This window comes from Podarcis filfolensis, assembly GCF_964270895.1.
Source record: "Podarcis filfolensis genome assembly, chromosome: 4".
NCBI lineage: Eukaryota > Metazoa > Chordata > Lepidosauria > Squamata > Lacertidae > Podarcis > Podarcis filfolensis.
The window spans coordinates 85,977,931-85,997,390 of record NC_139607.1 but is presented as its reverse complement, the minus strand read 5'-3'; the positions used below and the strand labels follow the sequence as shown (position 1 = coordinate 85,997,390).

Sequence of the window (19,460 nt, the reverse complement as noted above, 5' to 3'; positions counted from 1 at the left end):
CCATAAGACGCACACACATTTCCCCTTACTTTTTAGGAGGGAAAAAGTGAGTCTTATAGAGCAAAAAATACGGTAAATACCCCCATTTCACAGCCTTGGAATCTGGAGTATGTGGTTCATGTACAGCAGGGCCCCCGACTGGGGGGGAGGCAGCTGAAAATCAAGTGTTTGTATAGGATTCCTGTCTGCCAACCATGTATTTTTCTATGATCCTCCCTTCAAAATGGGAGCAGGGAAATCAAAATGCACCCAAACTTTTTGAACTAATTCCTTACTAGCTAGAAAGCTGAATTCTGGCACATGCAATCCCTGAACGTGTTAAAGAAAAGCAACTCACTCACTCCTTTTGAGTAATAAAGTAATCTTACCCCTCCAGCTATGCTTTCAGGGATCATTTCTATAGTATATAACTAGTGAAGGGACGTGGGTGGCACTGTGGGTTAAACCACAGAGCCTAGGACTTGCCGATCAGAAGGTCGGCGGTTCAAATTCCCACGGCAGGGTGAGCCTCCCGTTGCTCGGTCCCTGCTCCTGCCAACCTAGCAGTTCGAAAGCACGTCAAAGTGCAAGTAGATAAATAGGTACCACTCCGGTGGGAAGGTAAACGGCGTTTCTATGCACTGCTCTGGTTCACCAGAAGCGGCTTAGTCATTCTGGCCACATGACCCGGAAGCTGTACACCGGCTCCCTCGGCCAATAAAGCGAAATGAGCACCACAACCCCAGAGTCGCCAACAACTGGACCCTTTACCTTTACCTTTTACCCCTCCAACTGCCATATTCTTTCTAGGGAGCCTACAATTTATTTTACCATTTTCCATCTTTCTCCCTCAATAGTCAGTCAGCATTCCATGCTTGCTAAACATGTTCAGATCTCATTGACCTGGGTTTTGTGGTGGTAGGTGCATCATCAGAGTCATACACACCCTGTGGTCCCCCCCCCATACCTCTGCAAACATTTGGATTTGCTATCAGAATGTTCACAGTCCAGCATCTATAAAGAAAGAAGGATGTGTCAGTTCATCTGGGATTAAAATCTCTCAAAAATTACCAGGGCAGAAGTAGGTTACTGAGATGGGCAGAGAATTAGGTAAGGTGAAAAGAGGTAAGAAAAATAAGGGATAAGACCTCCAGTGTTGAGGTGTTAAAGGATATTTGCAAGATAGGCAATGGATCAAGAAACAGGGAAAGGTATATAGAGGAGAAAGGGACTTTAAGAAGATAATAAAAAGGGGAGGCCCTGGGAGAGGAATGACACAAGAGTCTTGCACCTCTGTGAAAGCAATGAGGCCCACGAGGTGGCTTAATTTCACATGCTGATTAGAAATAAGCTGCCAATTCTTTGGCTTCAGACTTCTAGCTTTGGGGGAAAGTACCTCGTTTCAGGACGTTTCGGTTATCCAATATATAACCCATAGGACTATGAACAGGATATCCAATTGTTAATACTGGCCCCTGCGCTCATACTAAGAGACCACTCTCCAAAAATAATCACATCATTCATCATTGTTGATAGGACATTTGATGCCCCTCATTTCAGGAGAAACTCAGGGAGAAACAATGTTTTTTATGGGTCCCACTAGTCTATAAAAACACGACACATTTGTCGATGGCTTAGATGACAAAGAACATGTAGTTTGGAAGCTCACTTGCAGTATTTTTATATACTAGTTGAGCCAATAAAAAGTATCTCATCACTATATATATATATATATATATATATATATATATATATATATGCTAGACACATGTGATAACTGAGGGTGCTTTCGGGTGGCATTTTCCATCTGCTATCTGATGGAAATACAAACAGGGGAAGTGCAAAAGAAAGTACCTTTACAAAGGCTTGTGTTGCTTTTACTAGTTTTGCACTGCCATTTTTTAAAAAATAAAATAGAAATATGTAGGAACCACTTTAAAAAGGTAAAGGACCCCTGACAGTTAAGTCCAGTCACAGACGACTAGGCCGAGGGAGCTGGCGTTTGTCCGCAGACAGTTTTTCCGGGCCATGTGGCCAGCATGACTAAGCCGCTTCTGGCACACGGAAACGCCGTTTACCTTCCTGCCAGAGCAGTACCTGTTTATCTACTTGCACTTTGATGTGCTTTCAAACTGCTAGGTTGGCAGGAGCAGGAACTGAGCAATGGGAGCTCACCCCATTGCGGGGATTCGAACCGCCGACCTTCTGATCGGCAAGCATCAAACATAAATTCTAAGCAGTGATAATAATATTAAACAATTATCAATAAAAAAGCCAGATAAAAATCTTCAAAATGAAAAACAAAGACAAAATTATGTGTTTGGATAGGGTTGTTGAAAGAAAAATGGTATTCAGCTAAAATAATGCAGCAAGGGTACTTGTTTCCTGTGCTGGTACAATGTAGCGGGCCAGATTAGGATTTGGGAGACCAGGTTTCAAATCCCCACTCACCTGGTGACCTTGGGCCAGTCGCCAACTTTCAGCCTACCCTAACTCACAGGATTGTTGTGAGAGTAATATTGAAGGGAGAGAGTCATGTGTGGCACCTTGAAATTCTTGGAGAAAAGGAGGACTGTAAATGCAATAATAAACAAATGTTATTTTCAGTAACAACTACCCAGCTGTTCCTGCTGGCGCAATGCCCCCCTAATGTCAGAGAGCTGAAAGATGTATCAGATTTCAATTAAAACTTGGAGGGTTCTGAAAAGATTTAGGTTTAGAGCATATAAAAGTAAGATGTCCTGCTTGACGAACCACTTGAAGTGAATCAACATGCATGTGGATTGAGGTGATCTGGTTGACAATGTATACTTGCACTTCCAAAAGAGTAGGGCTGTGTGCGATTGGTTTCCCAGAATTCTCCGCCCTACTTGTGGAAAATGTGCGCCCTATAAACGGAAGCATAAAGGTTTCATGGATTGCAGGACCAGCACAGCGCACTGCATTGCCTGAAGGAAGCTGCTGCCCCTGCCCTCACCATCTTCTGCCGTTCCCTCCTCCCTGATTGGCCAGCATCCCCTGTGCTCTGAGGAGAGTGAGGCATTGTGGGTGACATGGCCATGGAGGTTGCTTGTGCCACTGCTGCTGTGTCATGATGGTAGCAAATCCTGTTTTTTTCATGTCTCTTAAGTTTTGACCAGGATTTGCCACCCATGCTGGCACAAGCAAACTCTGAGGCCACCTCACTCTGAAGAAGGACCCCTCAACGAGTGAGTTGTGGGGAGATCAGAGAGGCCTGCTGCAACATTGCTGACAGTCTCCCTCTTACACCAGTGGTGGGTGGACATGTACCACAAGCCACCACAGCAGTAATAGTGGTGGGCAGGTGGCTGGTGTTGCTAACAGTACAGCTGCAGCAGGAGAAGGCAGCCCTGTGGGCACATTCTGTTGCCCATCCTGATCATCCGCCTGAGGCAAGAGTCTCATTCTGCCTCATGACAGGGCCGGTTCTGGCTGATGAATGGAAACAATACTATTGAACAGTGTTTTCTAATTAAGTTATGGGGGGGTGGAGCTAGGTCTAAGCGGGGCCAGCTTGCTGCCTAGAGGGGCTTCAACTGGAAATGGGTTTTCTTGGGGGCAAGACTAGATTCTGCTCTCTGTTGGCGCTGCTGAGTGCAGACTCCAGGCTCTAAGCAAACAAACTCGAGGGTGGTTTGCTTCTACATAATGTATTAACCATTTCTAAATATATTTTACAAGAGCCCACATCTCTTGGAACGCGAAACCCTCATGAGTGGCATAAAACAGCCACCGTTAAATGAAACGGCATCGTTAACATTAATCCCTATCAAATGAAGGGGCCCCTTTAGCAATTACATTTCAAAAGGTCAGGAACCAGATTGCCTAATGTGGTGTTAGTGAAGGATGTTATCACCAGACTAAATGAAATTTCCCTTTCGTTACTATGAAATTTCCTGTCCTCAGTCACAGCTCTTTAGATTTACGTCATAAAAGCTTCTATTAACGTTTTTAAAAATTCATACAAAGTTTATACATAATCAGATGTGATTGGGGAACAAAATCCTGTACCAGGGAAAACCTTCATTTCAAATCTCCACCTCACTAACAAGCTTTCTAGGAGGTGTTGAGGGAAATTAGCACCTCTCCCAGCCCAGCCTACCTCACAGTACTAACACAGAACTTCCATCATTGCAAGAGACCTGCGACGTCTTAACATCGATATTGCAGCGCTTCAAGAAACTCGAAGAGCAAGTGAGGGACAACTGAAGGAAGAGAAAGGAGGCTACACATTATTCTGGAAAGGTCTACCTGAACATTGAATACATGGAGTAGGCTTTGCTATCAAAAACGATCTTGTGAAGCTCTTGTCAGAAGTCCCTACCGGCATTAATGAGCGACTTTCAACCCTTTGAATAAACTCGCCAAAAAACTATTTCGCTACTATTCTAAGCACTTATGCACCAACACTGGATTCCAGTGAAGACATTAAAGACTTATTTATTTTTTACTCTCAGTTGGATACCATCTGAGATGCCTAAGGAGGATAAAATTATCCTCCTGGGTGATTTTAATGCAAGAGTTGGGTGAGATTTTGATCTGTGGCCTGGGACTCCCACCCAGAAACCAATCCCCCCACTGTAGAAGCATGTGTGGATCCAGGATTGGCCTCCACTTACGGACTCACTGTTAAGACCATGTTCATGGAAGACAATCTTATGGGTGGTCGCCAAAGAAGAAAGGCTATTGTGAGGATAAAATAAAATGATTACCTGCATAGAATGTCTTCATCTCATTCAACACCTGGAGCCTTTAGAATGGCAGGGTAATAAATATGATGAGCACTTTAATGACAAATTAAATAATTATAATTCACGACTTCTTGCCTCCTATTCAAGTGTGGGAATCCCACTTTAAAAATAAGCTTAAACAAGAAAAGTGCCAGAGGATTTAGCAAAACAAACTTGAAATGTCCACCTTTAAATGCATCCAGTGATTAGGATGGAAACCAATTTAAAGTGAAACCCAGCTCCCCCATCCCCACCCCCTGCTTCTTATCATTCTGGCCCAAATTTTATTAAGAAATAAAAGCGGCATTAGAATCATATAAGATACAGTAGTACCTCCGGTTACAGATGCTTCAGGTTACAGACTCCGCTAACCCAGAAATAGTACCTTGGGTTAAGAACTTTGCTTCAGGATGAGAACAGAAATCGTGAGGCATGGTGGCAGCAGGAGGCCCCATTAGCTAATGTGGTACCTCAGGTTAAGAACAGTTTCAGGTTAAGAACGGACCTTCAGAACGAATTAAGTTCTTAACCCGAGGTACCACTGTACATGGAAATCAAAATATCAAGCAAGTTGCAGCCTTCACTCTTTATCCATAAGCAGAACTGCTGGACCAATTTCTGAAAGGGTTAATGTGTGTACAGAATACCAAAAAGGCTCATTTCATGCAAGATGTTTGCTTAGTCTCTAGTCCCAAGGAAAAATTATGATCAATCTATAAGTTCAACCTTCTGGGACAGTGTAGATCTTGTTAAAATATGATAAGGAATAGACCAGGAGACAATGGAAGATAGCATTGTAAAGAAAACCGCATTATATTGCTACGTGGAGCTTTCTCGTGGCATCACTGTGAGAAACCCTCTGCCCATACTTCATTTTAATATTTAACGGTAGATCACGGACTATTGCTATTTCTTCTTCTTCTTTTTATGGGTGCAGCAGTATTAAATTACAAAACTAAGTAATTCTTTATGGTGAGAAATAAAAAAGGGTTTAAGAAAAATAGAATGCCATTTCAAGGCAGGAACTGAAATAGGATATGTGTTCCTATACAAGATAACAAGCCAAAGCTGACTTTTGAAAAGATGGTTGCCCTGAACCACTAATCCTTGGGGAGGCAGCTGGCCAATGGGCTGAGGGATCTCTCTGGCTTCCAATTCACTTCAGTACAGGGGGGAGAGGCATTTTTGCTTATGCAGAAGGAGAGCATTCTCCTCCACTGAAGTGTACAGTAAAGTCTCAATATGTAGGAGGAAGCCAATGTTCCCCCATAGATCAGAGACCAGTGCATGTGTTACTCAATTCTAGGGCATATTCAACTACACACCATGCCTTTAGCACTGCCCCCCCCACTGTTGAGTCTTTTATTTTTTTGGGGGGGGAATCAATCATTCATAAATAGGTGGCCCATCCTGCTGCTTTGATCAGAAAACTAGTCAAAGACTCCAACCATGGTAGAATCAGATCTGCTTTGGGTGGAGGGCTGGAGTCTTTGGAAGAGGACTATAGCTCAGGGATACAGCATCTGCTTTGCATGCAAAACATCTGAGGTTCAATGCTTAGGATTCTCAGCTAGGGGTGGGAGACACCCCTTCTTTGAACCCTGAAGTACAAATATGCGTAGACAGCACTCAACCAGTTTGACTTGGCAAAAGTCGGCTACCTGTGTTGCTATGTCTGCAGTATCAAGAGTGAAGTTTCCATCTGCAGAAGCAGCTGATGAAAGATGTGATAAATACACATCTGTGTATTTATCTGAGCTCTATGCAAGGAGGAAAGCTGCTGGGGGGGGTTGTTGAGTTGTAAGAAAGCAGTGATTTTCATTGCAAACTGCATTCATCACAATCAGCACTGTTTCCCTTCCACTGCAATTCAACTTCCACAAAGTACTGCACTATTTGTGTCATTGTCCACTTAAGTTATTAAAGTTACATAACTCTTTAGGTTTATGCAACTTACATTCATTTCAATGTAAAGGAAACATCAAAACAGTGTAAAAAAACCCACACCCCAAAACAGACCTGTCATTAACTACATATGATTTGTGGACTGAAAAAACCCACAACAATGATATTAATAAATACAAATCGTATTAGTTTTACCTGATTTTTGTTTCCTACCACAAACTGCAACAATATCCACTTCCTTTTCCATTGGAATTCTCCAACATTCCCCCTTTAATATTGTGTAATGTTATGTTTTAATATTAATGTTGTGTTTTTAATTTTTGCAACCTTGGGATGAAGGGCGAGTAATAAATTGTAATCATCATACTGGTGGTGGTCGAACTTGAGCAGAAAAATGCCACAGGTGGAGGATTAAACTCTCTTTCCACCTGCCTGTCACCTCTCTTCTCCTCTCCCTCCTTGTAAGCTGCAATGCCAGGCAGCTACCCTTTCACTCAGAATTGCTGCCTCCTGAGGCTGCCTGTCAGGATTCATTACATGGTGGTTTGTCCCTGAGAGAGCTTCCCCCTTTTGGTTCCAGAAAGAATTGACGCGGTGCAAGGATTGCCTAAAATAAAGGCAATCCCTGCTTTAACGCTTGATTATCCACACAGACGCATTATAGTTATACTGCACAGTGTCTGGATTTTAAACCCTAAAAGAATTCAGGCTGAAAAAACTTGGATGTAAACCTGACCAGATGTTCTGGATTACACCCTCTGCTGCTCATGTCTATTGGGTTCATAAATTTCAGCTCATCAAGCCGTGAGCTGAAAACTGAAGGCTGTATTTTCCTGCTCCACAGATGACTGTAACTCATCTTAAATATCAGACTTTTTTTCTTCGGTCTGAAATGCTTTGTGACCTGTTTCAGGTACAGAGAAGTGGAAAAAATCCAAATAATATAATTTCAATTACAAGAGAAACTTTTATTATAGGATTGAGGAGTCTCTCTCCCTTCTGTTTGAACACCCACTGCCTGAATGTGACATCCCTGTCAGTGTGGTGAGTGCATTAGTCATTATAATAGCCCTCAGTTCACCCCAAACGTCATGGTTTCCGTTCCTACTGTCTTCCATGCTGAAGGAAGTATGGGGTGGTACACCTGGTGGGTGGGTTTAGCTCAGTGTTTTCCATATACAGTGGTACCTCAGGTTACATACGCTTCAGGTTACAGACTCCGCTAACCCAGAAATAATGCTTCATGTTAAGAACTTTGCTTCAGGATGAGAACAGAAATTGTGCTCCAGCAGCATGGCGGCAGCAGGAGGCCCCATTAGCTAAAGTGGTGCTTCAGGTTAAGAACAGTTTCAGGTTAAGAACAGACCTCCGGAACGAATTAAGTACTTAACCCAAGGTACCACTGTAGAGATCACTGCAGATGGTGACAGCAGCCACGAAATTAAGAGACGCCTGCTTCTTTGGAGGAAAGCAATGACCAACCTAGACAGCATCTTAAAAACAAAGGTCCGTATAGTAAAAGCTATGGTTTTCCCAGTAGTGATGTATGGAAGTGAGAGCTGGGCCATAAAGAAGGCTGATCGACGAAGAATTGATGCTTTTGAATCATGGTGCTGGAGGAGACTCTTGAGAGTCCCATGGACTGCAAGAAGATCAAACCTATCCATTCTGAAGGAAATCAGCCCTGAGTGCTCACTGGAAGGACAGATCGTGAAGCTGAGGCTCCAACACTTTGGCCACCTCATGAGAAGAGAAGACTCCCTGGAAAAGACCCTGATGTTGGGAAAGATGGAGGGCACAAGGAGAAGGGGACGACAGAGGACGAGATGGTTGGATAGTGTCTTCGAAGCTACCAGCATGAGTCTGACCAAACTGCGGGAGGCAGTGGAAGACAGAAGTGCCTGGCGTGCTCTGGTCCATGGGGTCATGAAGAGTCGGACAAGACTAAACGACTAAACAGCAACAAACCACTGTAGAAGGCCCCTAGATACTGATTTGGAACGGCCTGGGTCTCCCCAAGTGGTTTGCAAGTAGTTTGGGCATTTTCTGAGAGACCACCAAATTTCAGAAAGGCACATCCCCAAATAGCTGATCTGCTGTTACCAGCTCTTTGGATTATAACAACTTCCTCCTACAATGAACCTCACACACCTCACTTCACCAAACTTTCCAATTTTTGAGTGGGAAGGAAACAAAACAGAAATGGGCAGGCCAAGCAAGCAACGCCCTCATATGTGAAGCTGGAAGTGTTATCAGAATTTGAGTAAAAACACCCAAAGAAAGTATGTGGTTGGGGAGGGGAAGGGTCTCAAGGGCCAAATGTGGGGGTGTATTTGGCCCTCAGGCCTGAGCTTCCCCATCCCTGCACAAAATGAACGAATGCTGTCAATGGTTCCATTAAATCCCTGCCCTCTAAAGCTGGTCCAGTGGTCCAATCTTGGCAGCTTTTGTATGTTCCCATCTATTTTCACGCTATGTCTAGTCTACTGAGCTCCCTGCTGATAGCCGAGTGCCTTTTCCTGCCACCTGCACCTGATCGGAGATAATAGTTGTCTGTCATACTTGACAGCTTGCCAATATGCAGTAAATTCCGAAATGCTGGAAGCCCTCGGTGATTGACAAGAGCCGCAAAATGCACAAACTGTGCCTGACAGCCCATTCCTCCCAGGGGGAGAGACTCTGTGTTCACCATTAGGGGACAGTTGCTTTCCATGCCTTGCCCTTCAGTCTCAAGAGTCTTTATGAGGAAGCTACTGCTCAGGTGAACTCTGCTGAGGTTTTCTAGTCTTGGCGGCTTAGGCTGGCACTGAGGAAGGGCAGTACCTCAGTGGTAAATGATCCGCTTTGTCTGTGAAAGGTCCCAGGTTCAGTCCTCAACATCTCCAGATAAGACGGAGAAGAGATCCCAGTCCGAAATCTTGGAGAGCTGTTGCCAGTCAGTGTAGGAAGTTCTGAGCTAGGTTAGTCAATGGTCTGACAGGCAGCTTCATGTGTTGTGAGGTGTAAATATTTGGGAGTTTCTAGGAATTAACGCCGGGAAGCGGGTGGCGCTGTGGGTTAAAGCCTCAGCGCCTAGGACTTGCCGATCGAAAGGTCGGCGGTTCAAATCCCCGCGGCTGGGTGCGCTCCTGTCACTCGGTCCCAGCGCCTGACAACCTAGCAGTTCGAAAGCACCCTCGGGTGCAAGTAGATAAATAGGGACCGCTTACTAGCGGGAAGGTAAACGGCGTTCCGTGTGCTGCGCTGGCTCGCCAGATGCAGCTTGTCACACTGGCCACGTGACCCAGAAGTGTCTCCGGACAGCGCTGGCTCCCGGCCTATAGAGTGAGATGAGCGCACAACCCTAGAGTCTGTCAAGACTGGCCCGTATGGGCAGGGGTACCTTTACCTTTACCTTTAGGAATTAACGCCAGCAGTTCATAGCAAGTTTTATACTCAATAAAGTTTCCGGTATGTTTAAAAGAGCTCCTAATTATTGAATTGTTAGTGTTATAGCGACATTAGAATTTTTAAATTAAATATCATGGTTATTGTGTTCTTGTATGGTCAAGGGACATAGCTGAGTGGAATAGCATTTAGCAGAAGATAATGCACCATATGATCAGTATGGGAGGGCTTAAATTATCTTCACATATCCATGCGAAGAAACAGGTAGCACGGACAGTTCATGCAGATATCCATTCACCTTGTCATGGCCATATGGCCCTGTGGTGGGTGGCATTTTGGGGTCTGCTTGTTTCTTTTAATTATACCAAGATTTTGATCCCAATTTTCCCCTCCACCAGAAATGCTCTGTGTTGGCATCTTATGTATACAACAGCTAAAAATGTGCATTGAACAATATCAAAAGCCATATAAATTAAAATAATCAAATAAATAACAAGTCACCCAACTGAAAACAACACAACTCAGAGCCAACCAAACAGGTAATAACTTAGGGCACAATACAAGCCTTTCCTGTGCCATGTTTGTGGGGACTGGAGGTAGCAGAGGTCACCCTCCACCTACTGCAGAGCAGCACTGCCAGTGTGGTGTAGTGGTTAAGAGCGGTAGACTCGTAATCTGGTGAACCGGGTTCGCTTCTCCACTCCTCCACATGCAGCTGCTGGGTGACCTTGGGCTAGTCACACTTCTTTGAAGACTCTCGGCCCCTTTCACCTCACAGAGTGTTTGTTGTGGAGGAGGAAGGGAAAGCCGCTTTGAGACTCCTTCGGGTAGTGATAAAGCGGGATATCAAATCCAAACTCTTCTTCATCCAAACTCTTCCACCCGCAGAGTGATGCTAGTGTCACTCCATTGGGACAGAGCTCCCCATTCCATCCCCTTAAAGTGAGTAAGCAGAAGTATTGTCAGTGGCCTTACGGTAGCCCCCTAAAAGCCCCCAAATGGAGCATTCCAGGTAGGGGAGGGCCTGATTGCCATCACTGGCATAGCATAGAGCTGTCTCCCTCTCTTCTACTACAGCCAGAATGAGCAATGGGGCAGAAGTTGTGGCACTGGGTTTGCTGCTCTATCATGCCCCACCACTGCCTTGCCTGGGCTGGGATGAAACAGCAGCAGAATTGAAGTCTTTCCATACTTTTAAGTCCTCAAATGCCAGCTGAAATCAAAGAGAATTCTTTGGCCAGTGCATTCCACAGAAGGAATGCTGCAGATGAAAAAGCCTTCCTGCATGTTGCCACCATCTGTAAGCCAGAAGACGGTGGCGTGCCCAGTACATCAGATCAGCTTTAAGGATAAACAGATTCACAATGAAGGAAATAGTCCCTCAAGCAGGTTGGACTTCAGGACTTTTTTAAAAAATATATATTTTTCTTTATTTTTTACCAACAACCAAAACCCACATAGTGAAACCCCCCCCCGGCGGCTGATACATTGAGTATACATAATCAATAATAACATATTCAAATCAACCATATGTACAATTCTATATACATTAACACTCCTCCCTCCACAAGGTTTATTTAACTTTTAGCATTTTAATTGCCCCAAATTGTTCAAACCTACCCAAATAATTCAGTATCTTCTCAAACCACTCACGCTCTTTCTCACTGACCTTAAACCCTAGGATTTTAAAGGTAATAATGAACAAACCCTGACTTCCACTTTGCAATGGATCATTTATTGGAAGTCGATGAAACTTTATTTATTTATTTATTTATTTATTTATTTATTTATAAGTTTTTATTGTTAAAATAGTTCATCATTAATACACATATACAAGCATACAAACATACATTTCATACAATCCTTAAAAGTGTTCAAACATACTTACACTCAATCCCACAAATAATTGCTTTCCGTTTCAAATACTGAAATATCAAATAAGATGGATAACAATGTGTAATAGAAAAAGAAGTATGAAATTAGGCTAAAGGTGTGTGAAAGAAAGTAATAGAAGTGGAAAGAAATTGTAATTGAGTAGATTGGAAGTCAAACACAAAGGTGGGGTGAGGGGTGGTGGATGGTGATGGGGAAAGCAATTTAGTTATTTTTAAAAGATTTTTTTTTTAAAAAAAGATCATCAGTCAATGCAGGTGGTACAATAAAGCGGCTGCATAGTTTTCAGGAGCAGCTCTTGAACCTTAAATGGTCCAAATGAGATGTACAAATAAGATTTTTTTATTATTATTTAATGAATGCCTGCGTAACTGTAAAGGTAAAGGGACCCCTGACCATTAGGTCCAGTCATGGCTGACTCTGGGGTTGCTGCGCTCATCTCGCTTTATTGGCCAAGGGAGCCAGCGTAAAGCTTCCACGTCATGTGGCCAGCATGACCAAGCCGAACCAGAGCAGCGCACGGAAACGCCGTTTACCTTCCCACCAGAGCGATACCTATTTATCTACTTGCACTTTGATGTGCTTTCGAACTGCTAGGTTGGCAGGAGCAGGGACCGAGCAATAGGAGCTCACTCCGTCACGGGGCTTCGAACCGCCAACCTTCTGATCGGCAAGTCCTAGGCTCTGTGGTTTAACCCACAGTGCCACCTGTGTCCCTGTGTAACTGTAGCCAGGTCTAATACAAATGGGAATGCGAAGAAGTGCTGGACGTCACGGACTGTGCACGACCAGATTAGAAGTCACATTTGCTTTGTACAAAAACTGTGCGTTCTTAAAGATACCTCACCCACAACTCAGAGTCACCCCCTCCCTCTCTTTTGTTTCGCCTATTAGGATACTCCAAAGCTGTTCCAGGAATCCCTACTTCATATGCTGCTGTCTTAAGGCTCAAGTCTGCCAGCTCATCATACTCCTCATCGGCCCTTAACTCGAAGAGCAGGCAACGATCAAGCAGCCCTGCTTTGGGAAGCATCTCTTCGCCAAGCTGGCAAGGGGCACCACAACATTATCACTCGCCGACAAACCTCTATCACTTTGCAGAGGCCTTCAAGCATGATGGTATGATCTCCCACCCCCTTGTGGGTCTTTCAGAGCATTATTTAACTGTGGGATTGTGCAGTTGTGCTCACCTGATGTCCCAGCAACCAAGTTCCTGCTGTTAACCTGGAAGGAGAGGTGAAGGGATCAGAAGGTAGGCGTGGTGCAAACACGCTGGTATGAACTCCAGATTGCCTCTGCCAATTCTGGCCAACTTCCCTTGTGCGCCTCCTCTGTCCTTCCTGGTAATCAGCAACAACTCAGCTGCTGGGAGGTCAGGTGAGCCACACTGCCCCCACCAAACCACCCACAACCTTAGCGAGAAAGCATAGCTCTAGGGTTCTATTTTAGGTCTGTTATTTATTTTATTGGGATTGTTTCTGAATCTGCCACTAGATTTAAATAAACAACACGCAGCCAAAAAAACAGATAAAATAAAAGCTTTTTCTGTACTCTTAAAACAGGCGCTTTCAACATATTTCCTAAGGTTCTTTTCTTACTGAAGTCAAAGTAGGGTAACTGTGGAAAACCCAACATGAAATGAAATTGTATTACAACCTAACCTGCTCTATATTACTTATGTCAATATCTTTGAAAGTCAATACAGAATGGGTTAGGAAACTATTATATTTCTCCTTTGCACCGATATTTTTCAGACTGACTCCAGAACACTAGTTCAGTAGTTTGCAACTATGAGCTTCTATTTATCAAACTAATTTTATCATCAATCAAACATGTTTTATAGAAGTCTTCTATAATGAGCACCTTCATATTTTTTTCCAGTGTAAAAATCCTTAAGATGATAAATATCACCCAATACATATTATTTAGGGTGACTTCTCTCTCTCTTGCTTTCTTTAGGGATGCAGCTTAATCATATCATCACATTATTTATATCAATAGTCCTCAAAGCATCCATATGCTATGAAGAAAAAGTAGAATAGATAAGGTCAAATTAAAATCCAAGCAAGGGAAAATCAGAAAGAACTGTGTTCTGTTTGAGTCCAGCACAGTGAATATGAATGTGATTTTAAAAATATTTTGCAGCCTCTATTTTTATTATTTCATTTGTGTGAACATTTAAAATTCATTCATGCATCATTTTAAAATGCACTTCAATGCCTGTGGTTGGCAATGAAGTGGTCAGTCCACGGACAATGGCCTGGAGAAAAATAGAAGCAATTTGTCTTAGCAAATAAGATTGGTACTATAGATACTGTGCAAACAATTTCTTCTCCTCTCCCACAAGGTTACTGTGGTCAAGAACTTACTATGAGACAACAATTTAATGCCCTGGAAGCTGGTGTAAAGCAAGCTGGTACAAGTTAAACTAGTATAAAGTTGCACCAGATCCAAAACCTGTTCAGCAGTGGGGCTGCTGGTACTTCTCTGCCTAAGCCTGGTAGAGGGGAAACAAGCCTTTAATATACTGTTCTAGTCCTGGTTGCCAGATCACATGACTGAGCTGAATGGGCTTAGAATCCAACCTGTTCCCTCTCTGGTTCCATGTCATGGCCCCAGAATACCCCTTTTGTTGGGAACTTACTTCGGTTTTGTTTTAGAGCCAGCACATCTTGGGCTGAGCTGGGGTTGGGGACTTAAAGCCAGCTGGGGAATCAGCCAGCTGAGCAGGTGATCCATTGCTTACTAAGGTGCCAATGACAGCAGATCTTGCCAAAGTATTGTTCCCCAAAGCTCATTTGGTTTTGATGCCTGTAAAACCATTTTTGTTTAAGCAAGTCTACCCAGACATGCGATTTTATCATGTATATTTGTTTTTAGACTAGTGATTTTGTCTATATTTGATAATTTTATTATGTCCACTTGCTTTTGATGTCAGTTGATTTCATCAGGACTAATTTGGAAACATTTTATATTATTTTTGGTAACCTGCTTAGATTTTTTTTTTTAATGAAGCATTATGTAAACAAGTCACCAGTATGACAGCAAGCTAATAAACTACAGCATACTCTTGTTTGCTTGAGAACCTGGAAAAAAAATAGCTTTGATTAGTCATCTAGAAAGGTATTACAGGTGGTCAGGCTACCTCACAGGTCATAGGTATTTGTGGATGAACACCTCTCTGCTCAATCTGAAATCAGTAATGTGCAGAATCTCATTTTATATTTTGAGCTGTAGAAGGACATTTCAGGTAAATGAAGTTAGATTTTTCCCCAAACTAATTTCCCCTGCCCCGTGTAAATACAAGAACATATAAACAAAGAAACTTGTCCAGTGGAACATTCTTATATGCACCACACAGTAAAACAAGCAATACATTTATTTATGCATTGTCAATTCAAGTGTCCTCTCCACAGAGTTTTTTGTGTTGTGGGTGGAATATAAGTAAGTTTGATTATTATACATTTGAGCATTAGGAACTAGGCATTTAATATCCCCAACTAGGCAGCTGTGGCCTTCAGTGATACTCTATTAAGTGGTTTAACTGCTGTTGTTTTAAGCAAACACATTCCCACATAGCCTTATCAGACTGATAGGGAAACTGTGGCCCTTCAGATGTTGCTAACTCCAACTTTCATCAGCCCTAGGTAAAGGTAAAGGGACCCCTGACCCTTAGGTCCAGTCGCGGACAACTCTGGAGTTGCGGTGCTCATCTCGCTTTATTGGCCAAGGGAGCCGGCGTACAGCTTCTGGGTCATGTGGTCAGCATGACTAAGCCACTTCTGGCAAACCAGAGCAGCGCACGGAAATGCCATTTACCTTCCCGCTGGAGCGGTACCTATTTATCTACTTGCACTTTGATGTGCTTTGAACTGCTAGGTTGGCAGGAGCAGGGACCGAGCAACGGGAGCTCACCCCGTTGCGGGGATTCGAACCACTAACCTTCTGATCGGCAAGTCCTAGGCTCTGTGGTTTAACCCACAGCGCCACCCGCATCCCTTTCATCAGCCCTAGCCCTAGCTAATGAACCACAGGTTTCTTGTTACTGCCATAAAGCTATGGAGGGACATGTTTGCTTACAACAGAAACAGCTGTACCACTTCAACGAGGAGAGCCATGGCATTATGTACATCTGTAACCCAGACTAGTCAAAATGAGTACATCAGGCTCTTCAATTTGAAGCAGCTGGAGAACTTTGCCTGTTTGTTTACAATTTTCACATCCTGCCTTCCTTAAAAAAAAAAACAATGTTCAAATTGACTAGCAACATTCATACAACAAAAGGGGGGGGGGAACCACTATAAAAACAGGTGGCAGATTAAATACAAACACCAGGTAATAGAACAACAAATATCACAAAGCTCTCAGAGTAAATATACCATAAAAGGCAATTGCAGCAGTTAAATATCTCTAGGTTCATGAACAAAAGGAGTTTTAGAGAGCTTCCACTTAGAGCTGAGTCCAAGATTGCCCATGGAATGACAACATAGCATCCTTACAAGGAATACGCTGTGGGCAGGAATAGTGGTTGCAGGATCTGCTGGTGGGAATAAGGTAGACAGAGGCCCAGTAGGCCTCTTTCCATATATCCTATACAGTGGTACCTCGGTACGCTTCAGGTTACAGACGCTTCAGGTTACAGACTCCGCTAACCCAGAAAAAGTACCTCGGGTTAAGAACTTTGCCTCAGGATGAGAACAGAAATTTAAATGAAGCGTTTAAACTGGACAGTAAAATTGGCTTCCAGGTGGAAAAATCAAAATTGGAGACAGAACTGTTAGAACCCAGTACTAAGAATTTGTCCAAAATGTACAATTTGCTGCTGAAATGGAATACACAAGATGAAACGGTTAAATCGGTTATGATTAAATGGGCTCAGGACATTGGTCATAATATTTTGTTTGCTGATTGGGAAAAGTTGTGGACCACCGGGATGAAATTTACGGCATGTAATGCCTTAAGAGAAAACATTATGAAAATGATATATAGGTGGTACATAACCCCAGTCAAGCTTGCAAAGATTTACCATTTGCCTGACAATAAATGTTGGAAATGTAAAGAAACTGAAGGTACATTTTTTCATCTTTGGTGGACTTGCCCGAAGATTAAGGCATTCTGGGAAATGATCTATAATGAACTTAAAAAGGTATTTAAATATACTTTCCCCAAGAAACCAGAGGCCTTTCTCTTGGGTCAAGGGGTGTTAAAGACGGATATAACTTTCTTTATGTATGCTACAACAGCAGCTAGAATACTCATTGCGAAGTACTGGAAGACGCAAGAACTACCCACACTGGAAGAATGGCAGATGAAGGTGATAGACTATATGGGCTTGGCAGAAATGACGAGCAGAATCCGAAACCAGGGAAGAGAAGCAGCGCAAGAAGAATGGAAAAAATTCAAGGACTATTTAAAGAAATATTACAAAGTTAATGAAAGTTAGAATGATGTTGGACTGGAAAGTAAATGGTTACTATTAGTAATGGTTAAGACAAGGAGAATAAGGAAGAATAGTCTAAATTTAAATTAAAATAAGGGAAGATTTGCTGAACAATCGATAAGAATTTGGAATACAGAAAGGGGAGGCATGAGGAAGTCGGGGAAGATAGGATATGAAATTAGGATATGAAATGATACATGTTTTTTGTTTTGTTTTTGTTTTTGTATGTTTATGTTTGTTGTATTGTGTTTATATGGAAAAATAAAAATATTATAAAAAAAAAAAAAGGATGAGAACAGAAATTGTGCTCCAGTGGCACGGCAGCAGCAGGAGGCCCCATCAGCTAAAGTGGTGCTTCAGGTTAAGAACAGTTTCAGGTTAAGAACGGACCTCCGGAATGAATTAAGTACTTAACCCGAGGTACCACTGTACTCCATATTCCTATAGTTCATTCTTGGCACAGTTTGAGTTCCAACAAATATCAGGGTAGTTATTATTATTCCTTACTATTTATTATGTTTATTATCTCAGTGGTTGTCTCCCAGGACAACGATCTCTCTCTCCCTTTTGAATGTTTGGTAATCTGCTGTAGGAAAGCATCATCCAGAGTCTTCAGTCTGGCTTGGAGATCTATAGCAGACACCCATGTGTCTTCAAAGACACGGCAACATTTTTTATATTTTTAAAAGTTGCTTTCTGTACACATTACGCTGAGAATTTCAGAGCTGATTAAGAGATCAGACTGTCTCTTTCCCCAGTAATGAAGGTTAATTGAAAGACCCTGAGGAGGAATCACCAGACTTATAGACAGAGCAACAGTAAATTGAAGGCAAATATCCAAAGAATGAGTACCAAAGTGAAAATGATGTGTCAAACAACAGAGAGCACCTGATTTCTCTGAGCCGTCTTAGCACTTATCTTTTCTTTCTTTCTTTTTTACTACATGAAAAGAGCATGTGCTTCTTTCTAATGAATGAACCTTGCTTTTGTCTATATCAGAATTATTCTGAGAAATGCTGTAGGACACTCCTGATGAGACTCCAACTTCCATCAGCCCCAGCCAGCGTGAACAATAAAAAAAAGCCTTGTGAGATGAGGCCAGTAGCCCATCCATTCCAGGATCCTGTTCTCGCAGTGGCCAACTAGATGCCTGTGAGAAATTTGCAAGGAGAACCTGAGCACAAGAGCATACTCCCGGGGATTCTAACAACTATTATTAGAAGCACTACTGTCTCAGATTGCGAAGACAATGCACAGTCATCAGGCCTAGTGGCCATTGACAGCCTTTCCAATGAGTTTGTCAAATCCTCTTTTTAAGGCCATCCAATTTGATGGCCATTGCTGCCTCCTATGGGAGCAAGTTCTATACTTCAGCTATGGTATGTGCTGTGTGAAATGGTTCTTTCCGGAATCATCTGACATGCGGCTTCATTGGATGTCAAACATAGGCAAACCTGGCCCTCCAGCTGTTTTGGGACTACAACTCCCATCATCCCTAGCTAACAGAACCAGTGGTCATGGATGATGGGAATTGTAGTCTCAAAACATCTGGAGGGCCAAGTTTGCCAATGCCTGGTATATAAGATGCCCCCATGTATTGAGCTTTTTTGGGGGAGAATTGACCAGAGTTGTTGGGGTTTTTTGAGGGGGAATGCCCACAGTTGTTGAGCAATTTTTTTGGGGGGTGGGAATGCTGAACCAAATATCATTCACCCAACTGGCAAACGCGAACAATCACAAGCGACGCAAGGCAAATTGCTGAAGCGGCAGCCAATCCAAAGCAGCCCTTGCCGCATCAACTAATAACTTGCCCATTTGACAAAGCAGCAGCCAATCCAAAGCAGCCCTTGCAGCAGACACCATTCACCCACCCAATCGCTAGATCCTGCTTGCGGATGCAACCAATCGCCCATCCTCCTTCTGCACTACCCATGTATAAGACAATCCCCCTCCCCATTTTTTACTTTATTTTGGAGTAAAAAACCCTTGTCTAATACATGGGAAAGTATGGTAAATATGAGGTTTTCAATTCATTCAGAACGTCAGCAGTTTCCACAAGGCAGGGTGTGTGTGTGTGTGAAGGAAGCTTTTGTGGGTACTTTCCA

The 19,460-nt window shown here is 43.0% G+C and overlaps 1 protein-coding gene across 3 annotated transcripts in view; it reads left to right on the top strand.

Moving 5' to 3' along the window:
* CNTN5 (contactin 5) overlaps positions 1-19,460 on the top strand; it is a 669,997-nt gene that overhangs the window by 418,576 nt on the left and 231,961 nt on the right. For 2 of the 3 annotated variants that reach the window (XM_083609587.1, XM_083609588.1), the window contains exon 4: positions 12,810-13,034. The exons of the other annotated variant lie outside the window; for it this stretch is intronic. In XM_083609587.1, the coding sequence (XP_083465713.1) occupies positions 12,810-13,034 (225 nt within the window). The remainder of the gene's footprint in view (positions 1-12,809; positions 13,035-19,460) is intronic. 3 annotated transcript variants of the gene reach the window in all.